Source organism: Macaca nemestrina, chromosome 16 (genome assembly GCF_043159975.1).
Source record: "Macaca nemestrina isolate mMacNem1 chromosome 16, mMacNem.hap1, whole genome shotgun sequence".
Taxonomy (NCBI): domain Eukaryota; kingdom Metazoa; phylum Chordata; class Mammalia; order Primates; family Cercopithecidae; genus Macaca; species Macaca nemestrina.
In genome coordinates this window covers 98,114,617-98,126,693 of record NC_092140.1, presented here as the reverse complement: position 1 = coordinate 98,126,693, position 12,077 = coordinate 98,114,617, and the positions used below count along the sequence as shown (strand labels likewise).

The 12,077-nt window shown below is 36.9% G+C and overlaps 1 protein-coding gene across 3 annotated transcripts in view; it reads left to right on the top strand.

Moving 5' to 3' along the window:
* LOC105490196 (poly(A) specific ribonuclease subunit PAN3) overlaps positions 1–12,077 on the top strand; it is a 161,074-nt gene that overhangs the window by 29,974 nt on the left and 119,023 nt on the right. For all 3 annotated transcript variants that reach the window (XM_011755596.3, XM_011755598.3, XM_011755597.3), the window contains exons 2-4: positions 4,856–4,977; positions 7,386–7,452; positions 8,765–8,835. In XM_011755596.3, the coding sequence (XP_011753898.1) occupies positions 4,856–4,977; positions 7,386–7,452; positions 8,765–8,835 (260 nt within the window). The remainder of the gene's footprint in view (positions 1–4,855; positions 4,978–7,385; positions 7,453–8,764; positions 8,836–12,077) is intronic.

The window sequence follows — 12,077 nt, the reverse complement described above, 5'->3', positions numbered from 1 at the left end:
AGGCTGGTCTCAGACGAACTCCTGAGCTCAGGTAATCTGCCTGCCTTGGCCTCCCAAAGTGTTAGGATTACACGGTGAGCCACCGTTCCCAGCTGTATTTTCTCTTTTTTTTTTTTTTTTTTTTTTTTTTTGAGACGGAGTCTCGCTCTGCCGCCCAGGCTGGAGTGCAGTGGCCGGATCTCAGCTCACTGCAAGCTCCGCCTCCCGGGTTTACGCTATTCTCCTGCCTCAGCCTCCCCAGTAGCTGGGACTACAGGCGCCCGCCACCTCGCCCGGCTAGTTTTTTGTATTTTTTAGTAGAGACGGGGTTTCACCATGTTAGCCAGGATGGTCTCTATCTCCCGACCTCGTGATCCGCCCGTCTCGGCCTCCCAAAGTGCTGGGATTACAGGCTTGAGCCACCGCGCCCGGCCTGTATTTTCTCTTTGAACACCTGATGAAGTAGGTTGGATATGTGCCTGTTCTTGGTAATTAAATTAATATATTTATGATCTATATAGGATGGAATAATGTATCATTGGTTAGTGATTTTTCCTAACTGCACTCCAAGTGTCTATTCCTCTTTTCTCCCTTCCAAAACAAGAAAAGTCAAATGTAGGTATATGTGTGTGTGGAATGTTTACTTTAAAAAATAATAATTTTAGACTGGGCGCAATGGCTCATGCCTGTAATCCCAGCACTTTGGGAGGCTGAGGTGGGTGGATCATGAGGTCAGAAGTTTGAGACCAGCCTGGTCAAGATGGTGAAACCCCATCTCTACTAAAAACACAAAAACTAGCTGGGCGTGGTGGGGGGGCACCTGTAATCACAGCTACTTGGGAGGCTGAGGCAGGAGAGTCGCTTGAACCCAGGAGGCGGAGGTTGCAGTGAGCCGAGATCACGCCACTGCCCTCCAGCCTGGGCGACAGAGCAAGACTCCATCTCAAAATAATAATAATAATGATGATGATGATAATAATAATAATAATTATTATTTTAATCATTGATTACTGGCTATGTCAGCACTCCCTTGCCACCTACCCCTGTTTTTGGTTAAGTCCAGTCAGGTGTTTGCTAGGGAGCTTAAGGCTTCTTCTATCAAAGTTGTGTATCTGAAAGGAATATATACCAGTGTTAACATAGTGAAAATCACTACCAGAAATTTGTGTGTTTATTGGGACAAATTCTATTTCTTAATGATAAGGTATTATTATAAGGTGGGAAATTTGGTTTTATTGTCCTCTGATTCATTAATTTTACCAATATTTCATTTCGTTTATGTGCAGTGGACCTTGCTTTCGAGGAACTTAAAAATTCTACTAAGACAAGATATTGACCATAGGTATTTGAATTCTTGGCATGTTCAGTAATTGTTCTATTGGCTTGTACAAAATGTGAAAAGAGAGAAAATTGGATTTGAAATTTAAAAATATAATAAAAACCTTTGAAGTGAAAAGCATTTGAAATAAAAATGCTATATTAGAAAACAATTTGACTCTAGAATTGTACTCTATTTTGGAGTAACCATTCTATTTTATTAGGAAAATGTGAAGAGTAGATGCCTTAGAGAATGGAGGAACCTCTCCCCTTATGGATTGCTCTGTCATCATCCTCCTCCTCATCATTGTGGAAATAACTACATTATAAAGAAAGTCATAAAAGACGAACGTCTTTATTTTTTTTTTCATTTTTTTTGAGATGGAGTTTCTCTCTTGTTGCCCGGGCTGGAGTGTAATGGTGCGATCTTGGCTCACCACAACCTCTGCCTCCCAGGTTTAAGCGATTCTCCTGCCTCAGCCTCCCAAGTAGCTGGGACTATAGGCATGTGCCACCATGCTTGGCTAATTTTGTATTTTTAGCAGAGACGGAGTTTCTCCATGTTGGTCAGGCTGGTCTCAAACTCCCGACCTCAGGCGATCTGCCCACCTTGGCCTCCCAAAGTGCTGGGATTACAGGCGTGAGCCACTGCGCCTGGCCGAATGTCTTTCTTCTAACCAGCCACGTGACACAAAATTGTTAACATTTTGACATATTTAGTCATTTTTTTCTGTGTATGTGTAAGCACACATAATTACCCTCAAATAAAAATGTGTTCGCCTTTCACTTCACATTGTAAATGGTTATTACACTAGAAAGGAACAAAACTTGCTCCTATTTTCTCTCTACTACATTCTCACACAACACTTTTGACACCAGATGTGTTGAGTTTTTTTCCCACACCAGCCAATTCTCCAATTCTCTGGTTACCACCTGGGTGTTCTACAATTCAATTATGACACTACCTGGAGTTAGTGCAGACTCCAGAGGTTAAAAGCTCAGTCACACAAGAGTGCTCTCCACTTCAGATACCAGTGACATGTAGCGGGTCCCCAGATTATACACACTTCTATCCGACTTGGCTACAAATTGGGAGTTCCCATGACCCCTCCTCAGGTTTGATAATTTGCCATGATGGCTCATGGAACTCAGGGAAACACTTGCTTGACTGGTTTATTACAAAGGATACAGATGAACAGTCAGATGAAAAAGTAGATAGAACAAGGATCTTTTTTCTCTGTGGAGTTGGGGTGTGCCACCCTCCTGGCTCATAAATGTGTTCACCGACCCACGAGCTCCCTGAACCTCACAGTTGAGAGATTTTTATGGATGCTTCATCTCACAGGCAAAGGAAAAATCATCTCACAGGCAAGGGAAACTCAACCTGTAGCCACTGTCTCCTCACTGGAAGATGGTTGGGTAGGGCTGAAAGTTCCAAACTTGTAATCAGGGCTCGGTCTTTCTGGTGACCAGCTCCCATCTAGGTACCTAACAAAAAGTCACCTCATTAGAACAAAAGATGCTCCTATCACCCTGGAAATTCCAAGGGATTTAGGAAGTCTGTGTTAAGAACTGAGGTCAAAGACCAAAAATTTGAACCAAAGATGCTCCCAGCACCAAGTATTTGAACAAAGATGCTCCTAGCACCTATCATTTAGGAAACAAGTTTTTCTAGGAGCTCTATGCCAGGAACTATAGATGAAGACAAAAGAAATATGTATTTCTTTCACAGTGTGACAGACATACAATTATTTAGTCTTTATTATCATTTTGTGTAGCAGTTTATTACGGACAATTTAAAACTTTGATAAAAGTAGAGAGGATAGTGTCATCCCTGTCACCCAGCTTCAACAATGATTGATATTTTCCCAGTCTTACTTTGTCCTTCTATTTTAGTTCTATTTTGCTGAAATATTTTAAACATATCCTGGACATTAATTACCATGACTTTAAATTATTTCATGGTAGTTTTTCAGTGGATTTACTTAATCATTCTTCTGTTGTTAGACATGTCGACCTACAAGGAAGAAGCTGAGGCAAAATTAATATAAATAGAGAGTCAGCCAGGCACAGTGGCCCTGTAATCCCAATACTTAAAGAGGCCGAGATGAGAGGATCACTTGGGGGCAGGAGTTTGAGACCAGCCTGAGGATCATAACAAAATCTCATCTCTACAAAAACAGAAGAAAAGTAGAGAGTTTATTTGGGCCAAACTTGAGGATTGCAACCCAGGAGCACAGACTCAAGTTGCCCTGAATATATCCTCTGATTAGCTGTAGTGGATTTTTAAAGGTAAAATAGGGGGACAGGGAGTAAAAGTGTGTCAGGAATTCTCATTGGCTTACAGAAATTAACATTGATTCAGCTATACATTGTTAAGCTGTAGGGTGATGGTTACAGTGTCCAATGTGGCATTATTAGGTTAATTTATAGCTACTTTTGGCAATAGCAGGCAGTTTCAAGAGATGAGCATGTAGCTCAAAGTGGGGAGTAGGCTGTGACTGCTGTCTCATTTTAATACCTCTCTGGGCCTGATGTTAAAAGGGTTTGCATTCTTCAAATAATAAATAGTTCTTTGTTTTTTCCCATTTCACGTTGTTTCTAATTCCTTGTTAAAGATGAACTTTTTTATATATAAATATTTAGGTGTTTCTGATGATATTCTTCAGCCATATCCTGAAGTTGTAATCACTAAAAGATATGAACCATTAAAATAAACTTTTTATAATTGTAAATGCAGTACATTTTCATTATGGATGTTTTGGGAAATAAATTTGAAAAAGAAGAAAATAAAAATTACTTCATTGTTTTCCAAAGAGACCCAACATCCCTTCTATCCACATTTTTGTAGTTTGCTTCTTACTGGGGTTGAAGGGGGTTTCTCAATGACTGCCTGGAGAAGAGCAAGCCTACTTGCAGCCCATCTTATTGTTAAACTGGCAGATTAGAAAATAGCTGCATGCTAAGTACTTATTAGGAAGTAACATCTAAGACACAGTGTCCCGTTGATTGCCCTAATAGTTTTAGAGTCCTTCAGTATCGTCCTACTCTAAACTCTAAAAAGAACTGTCAGTATTCCTGAATTCCATCCTATTGCTACCTCTGCAGAATTTTTTCCCCTGAATTTTGAGTTAGTGTGAGTCTGCTGGTTTGTTTCAAAAGATGTGTTGTGAGAAACCGTCTTGAGAAAATTGCTTCTGTTTACCATCCAGTAGTTCACAGGAGAAATTGTTGTCCTTTTACTGAGTTGAAGAAAGAAAATTTGATGAGGAAACTGGAAATGCAGGTGGTAGAAACTTAATCATATTGTGTCTGGGGGCTATTTTGTGATTCATAGAAAATAAATTATTTCTGTGGGAAGTAATTAGTCAGCTTGAGCACTGTTTAACAGATTTCTAGAGCCAAGCCAATTTTATTTGATCCTGCCTTTTATAAACTGGTAAATAAAAATAAGTGTGACAGATTTGAGACTTTACAACTTATTTGGGAACACAGAAGTGAAATCAATGTTTCATCCTCTGAAATAATTTTAAATACTTGAATTTTCCTTCTCTTTCAGTTCCAGGAATGGATGGAGGTGCTTTAACTGATACAAGTCTCACAGATTCCTATTTTAGCACCAGCTTTATTGGAGTCAATGGATTTGGAAGCCCTGTAGAAACAAAATATCCCCTGATGCAGGTATCCTCAGTATAAATTCATGTTGCACTATGCAGTTTATTCTAGGACCAGGGGACATATAGAGTCTTCATTTATTCCTACATTTATTGAGTGGGAGGTGAGATTTTAGGAGGCAGTGAGATGGGTGAGATGTAGGTAAACTATCTCCCATGGGGTTGGAGTTAATGAGAGCTTTTATAAGTGGGGGTTTGGTAGGGTTAGGGGCAAGAGTGACGGGAGTATATAGAGAGGGTAGTTAGAGACTAATTTCACTTGTGTGTTTTGTTTGTTAGTTAAACTTGGTAGTGATAGCAATTTTGTTTTGTTTTGTTTTGAGACGGAGTCTTGCTCTGTCGCCCAGGCTGGAGCGCAGTGGCGCAATCTCAGCTCTGCAAGCTCCACCTCCCAGGTTCACGCCATTCTTCAGCCTCAGCCTCCCGAGTAGCTGGGACTACAGGCACCCGCTACCTCGCCCGGCTAATTTTCTTGTATTTTTAGTAGAGATGGGGTTTCACTGTGTTAGCCAGGATGGTCTCGATCTCCTGACCTCATGATCTGCCCACCTTGGCCTCTCAAAGTGCTGGGATTATAGGCGTGAGCCACCACGCCTGGTCGATAGCAATTTTAAAATTATGTTTTGAGCAGATTATACATGTATTATGAAAGTTAAGTTACAAAAGGGCCTCCCTTCCATCGTTACTCATCACTTTTCCAGTTAACCTTCCTAGAGGTAGCTACCATTACTGGTTACAAGTTTCCTGTATATCCTCTCAGGAATACTCTTTGCATTGTAGAAGCATAGTGCTAGTTTTATTTTGTTTAATGCTTAAAATGTTAAATTTAAAGTCATAGTACTTGGGGCATTTTACATTAAAAATGTCTTTGAATTTTTTTTGACCCCACTTTGTTGTTTTTGGCTCTTTTTTTCCCCTTTGTTTATCATATGACTGCATGCAATGCTTAGGAGATTTGTTTTTAGATTAGTTTTTATTGATTAGTATTGCACAATTTTGTAGAATTGGAAAAAAATTGGCAAGTATTCTAGTGTTTTTAATTGGAAAACTGCCATAATAGTAAAGGCAACGTATTGTCCTTTCTAGTTTCTGTGATGTACTACTGGATGGTTTTCTCCAGTATTACAATACGATATTTGAACACATTTCTCTTTCTCTCTCGCTCTCTCTCTCGCTCTCGCTCGCTCGCTCACTGTGTCACCCAGGCTGAAGTGCAGTGGTGCGATCATGGCCCACTGCAGCTTCAACCTTCTAGGCACAAGTGATACTCCTCTCTTGCCTCAGCCTCCTGAGTAGCTAGGACTTACGGGTGTGTGCCACCATGCCCGGCTAATAAAAATAATTTTAGCAGAGATGAGGTCTGTGTTGCCCAGGCTAGTCTCAAACTCCTGGTCTCAAGTGATCCTCCTGCTGTGGCCTCCCAAAGGAGGTATTACAGGTTGGGATTACAGGCATGAGTCACCACTCCTGGCCTAGTGTTTATACTTCAAGCTGAACTGATTTTAAGGGTCTGTATGAAACCAATGCTTTTTGGAATTATTTTAACTTTTATTTATTTCTTGTAGCTATGCACTCTAAAGGTTGTTTATAAACAAACATGTACAGCCATATATAGAAATGGTTATGTTTTATGAACAATGTAACTAGTTTATTGTATAGTTGTACCTTCTTTTAACTGCCCGTGAGCCACAATTTCAGGTACTTTTTAATATATATTTTTGTATTAAAATTACCTCAGGAACTTAGCTTTTTTCTTCTCTTTTAAAATTATGCAGACATTAAATAAGAAGTTGAGCAAACAGATTCAGGACTCTAGAATTAAAGCCAGAGCTAGAAATTCCTAACTTATAATTTTTAAGGCATTGAGTTAGATGTTGTATATGAGACAAGGATTTGTGGGCATGGGATGAAGGGCCTTACAAGATGGAGAGACCATACAGGCTATGGAGTGAGTCCAGAAAGCATAGAACGTGTTTAGAGAACAGAAAATATCCTACTTTTATAAGCTGTGTAAGGTGTATGAATGATAGTACAAATTGAGAAAGGATATTAGAGCATTTACTGGTTTTATTCATAGTCAGCGTGTACCCTCCTCAGTGGATATTGGAATTTATTTTTACAGACAAGGAAACTTAATTATGTGTTTTGCCCAGGCTAATAAGTTATGGAAGCACAATTCAAAATACGTCTGTAGCTTTGGCTTTAAATACCTGGGTAGTGAGTAAAATTTTCATTTCATGTAGTGGTTTTTACATAGTTGTAATCCAAGAAGTAACATTTATAGGAAGATTAGATTATCAGTAATGTGAACAGTAGATTGGAGGGGAAGAAGCAAAGAGAGCCAGTGTTAATTGGTTGGATACTTTTATTTCTGTATTCCTCAGTGGTGTTATAAATACATATTTTGTTTTTCAGAGAATGACTAATAGTAGCAGCTCCCCAAGCCTTCTAAACGACAGTGCCAAGCCATATTCAGGCCATGGTAAGACCTGTTCCCTTTTGCTTGTGTGTGTCTGTGTATATATTTCTTACTCTAAAAGTAATATACAACCATTGTAGAAATGTTGAAAATTGTAAACGGGTATAAAGAAGAAAATAAAAATTATTATCTTCCCACTCAGATCTAACTATTGAGATTTAGATCTCAAGCCAGGCGTGGTGGCTCACGCCTGTAATCCCAGCACTTTGGGAGGCTCAGGTGGGAGGATTGACTGAGCCCAGGAGTTTGAAACCGACCTGGGCAATATAGCAAGACTATGTCTCTATTATTAAAGAACAGTCAGTGTGTAAGTTATATAAAAAAATTTTGTCAAGCTATTTTGTTAACATCTTGCCCTTTGCACTATTAGTTATTTAATATTAAATTCATGTTAATTTTAATGAAGGTGAGTCTGAAAACCCAGGAAGAAGAAGGCAGAGAAATGAAGCAGCAGTCTATTTGTACTACATTGTGAAGAGATATAAGGTTCCTTTACATAAGGGCATTTAATATATTTTTTAGGATTTAGCAGAACATGTAATGCGATTAATAAATAAAAAATTAAAGCTCAGAAATGAAGATAAATATTTCAGTATATCTCATGCATGCCTTTTCAGAGACTCTTCTCATTTGTAAAGTGAGAAATAATTAAGATATATAATTTTGTTTGTAACTTCTTTCTGCAGAGTAGTGGAATTTTGAACCTACAAAATCTTTGGATTTCATGTTTGTGTTTTGAAAAATTTATTATTTCTGTCTTTAACAACTTAATATTTTACTTTATTTTTTTAGTAATATCAAATATCTGGTGATAGACTTTAAAATATGGAATAGTTTGTAGAGTAGCTGGTTTTAAAGCCTTGCTGATGTGTTGAAATCCAAGACAGGATCTCTCAGAGTCTGTGGTTGACACTGCCCCACCCCCCCACCCCCTCCTTTTTATCCTTCCCAAGATTTGGTCTCAAGATTATAAACCTTTATTTATAGAGGAGGGTGGGGGCAGTCAACTTACTGCCTTCATAAACACACACAGTAGTATGGTTAAGAGGTTTTTTTCTCTATTTGATTTTTCTTTTGGTTCTATACAAATAGATCTATCCTGATCCATATAGCTTTTGAATATTTGAGCAAATTAGTTCACCAGTTTGTGTTTCATTTGCTCAGAAAATATTTGAACATAACTGTGTGTTAGGTACTAAGTTTAATTATTGTGTCATTTGATTTTTATTATATAGGCATTGTCCAGTTAAACAGTTACTAGATTTGTGGGTTACCCGAGTTTTATGTGTGGAAACTTACGTAACTTACCTTTCAGATCCTCTAACTTCACCTGCTTCATCCTTGTTTAATGACTTTGGTGCCCTCAACATCTCTCAGAGACGAAAGGTAGGTGAAATTGAAACTTGCATTAAACTAAATGGAATTTAGAAGTGATGTTGGCATTGTTACCTATGTAGTGTCAATGTTTTCGTAAGTGGAGGGAGAGCTTTTTATGGGCTTTAGTGTTTTTCCTGTGTTTTTTTTTATCCTTTTTCTTTGTATTTTTATATGTGGAAATTTATTTGATCTCTGCATGGAATAGAGATTTTGTGTGAAGGGATGAAATCCTGCTTATTTTTGTTCATTTTGTTTATCTCAATGTATTCTGTTTTTAAGATAACATCTAATTTAATGTTATAGTTGCTGTTAATGTGACCCATTGTAAGCATATTCATCATGTTTAAACTTTATTTTTTGATGGCTTTATCTAAATTTCAAAGATTCTTCCCTAATTTACTCCTCATTACAAGGCAAACTTAAAATTTTCAACTTTTCATAATTGGCCCAACAGTTTAAAAAGTTGAAAATCTCTTCACATTAGAAATTTAATTTTATTTGGAATTTAGATTGATAGACCATGTATGGATTTTTGAAGTATTTTATAAGGACTGATGTTGTGACAAGCTGAATAATTTGATGCCTTTGAGTCTTAATGAGAATCTTGTTAATACTAATAATCATCTAGAGAAGATAGTCTTTTTTGGTTAGGACCAGTTAGATGTTAAACAGGTTGTAAATCTTGGTGGAAGTTATTATAAAGTTATAACATTGTTTCCTAAGTAATGGAAGAAAGATCCAAAATTTAATGAGAGTAATAAATATAAAATTAACTAAAGCTCAGAAATGAAGATAAAATATGTCAATATATCTCATGAATATTAAATTTTAGAATAGCTGATATGAGATACTTTTAAGAAGGATCTGATCAGCAGATAGTATAAAATGAAATAAATTCAAGAAGGTGGCGGTGATGGCTTCACGGTGTATAGTTATCCCCAAACTCATTGAATTGAATACATTAAATATGTATAGCGTTTTACATGTCAATCAGACCTCAATAAAGTAGTTTTAAAAATTCAGAAAGACGAGATTTTCTTAAGACAAAAAAAAGTTATGAGGACCGATATAAATTATATTAAAACCTCATGTATGTAATGTTATTTCCATTTTGAGACAGATGAGAATGAGAAGGTAATTACAAAATGCTTTTTAGCAACTAGAATTGATAGACTGAAATCTGTGGGTTTAATTTAATGGATTTCCTTATAGGCTCTTATCATGGATAAATTTACTCTTGCTTTACATACTTTTCTTATAAACTGGAATATTTGGTTTCTAAATCCATATGTTAGAAGTAATAATAGAGTTGGGTAGAAACAGACCCAGGACAATAAACAAAGCCTAACAATGTGGAAGCAAGCAGTAAAATGCTGAAAAGCAAACACAACCTGGAAATCAAGTTATCTAGAGCTTTTTACGGGAAAACAAAATTTTAAAATTTTCTTAGGTATTTCCCTAATGACTTTTTTTCATTTAAAAAATAATAATCAGTTAACTTGACTGGGCAAGGTGGCTCAGGCCTATAATCCCAACACTTTGGGAGGCCAAGGCGGGAGACCTGCATGAGCCCAGGAGTTAGAGATCAGTATGTATAACATACCAAGACCCCATCTCTAATAAAAATAAAAAAAATCAGTCAGGTGTGGTAGTACACACCTGTAGTGCCAGCTGAGGTGGGAAAGTTGTTTGAGCCTGGGCGGTTGAGGCTGCAGTGAACCAAGATCATGCCACTGCGCTCTAGCCTGGACAACGGAGTGAGACCCTGTCTTAGACCAAAAAAAAAAAAAAAAAAATCAGTTAATAACTGGCATTTCAGATGTATGAGTAGAAAGTGAAACTAGAATGACAAATTAATATTTAAAAATATTTCTAATATAAGAGGTTAGTGGGATGTGTCTTAAAGTGGAAATACATGATTTAGAGCTCCTGACATTTACTTTTGAGAAAATAATGAAAATTATTAGAAATTGAGAATATATAGTACCTATTCTTTTTATAATTTATTATAAAATAATAAAATGTTACTAGAAATGTTACTAGAAATTTGAAAATAATAAAATGTTACTAGAAATGTGACCTACATATTTGGAGAGACATTAGAATATATCCAATGGAAGCGGACTAATATAAAAAAATGAGCACTCTACTGTGGTATTTGAGGCCCTGGATCTCCTGTTTTGTGACCTTTGGCCAACTTTCTAGGCTGGAATCATCCCATCTGTGAAATGCAGAGCATGACCTTATCATTACCATAGTTGCTGTGGTGTCATTCATCTCTAAAACTTAATGTCTGTCTAAATTGAAAGCATCCACATGTCCCTTTCTACCTAGAAATTTGTGGTTCATATATTCATATAGCTTGAAGGACCATATTTTTCTTGCCATTTATGTTTAAAATGATGTGTAATCTAGGGACACAGAGTTTTTCCAGTAGTGAGCAATATAGTTAGAATCTATGTGAGTACAGGTTGCATATATTTTAAAATCGTTAATGGTTAAGTTGAGAAGGTTTCAAATCTCAAAATCTCTTTACATTAGAAATACTCTTGGCATAGGAGTATGGCATATTACCCATAGTGAATTAACGAAATAATTTTAGTGGAAGTAACTCAAAATTATATGAATGTCACAACTCCAAATTTATCTCAGCAGGCTAGCATGATTACTTAGTGATACTTTGTTTTATAATGATACAGGAGAACAGATAGACTGTGCTTACCACTATATCATAGCTAGTGAGGTAAATTATTTTCTGAAAATCTCAGTTGGGCTAATCTCTGAACCAGATATGCTAACTTTTGCCTGTGGGATTATGTGATTTACTGGGGTCAGATTAGTCAGGTATTTTTGTAGTAGGCAGTTTTACTGTATGCTATGTGGACAAATTGAAAATGAAGGACTGAATTTTTTTTATTCCGTAAAATCTAATTGGAGATGTAATACATGAACCTATAAGAGAACATTTACTCAGCAGCATATTAATTAGTGCCAATTTAAATATTTGATGATCGCTAGGTAGCAAAGAATTCTCTAGATCCTGAAGAATTTCTGGAGAAAAGATGTTTTGAATTGGGTTTTTTGTGGATGAGGAATGTATAGAGGCAAAGATACCTAGGCAAAAGGTATGCTTGCTTACAAGTGATAGAGACAGGAGCTTTAGTAAACTCTTAATTGTTCTCCATTCTGAGAATCATAGATAAGCTAAGAAAATATGGCTGAGGGCCTTAGTATCTTTAGGAACTTCAAGG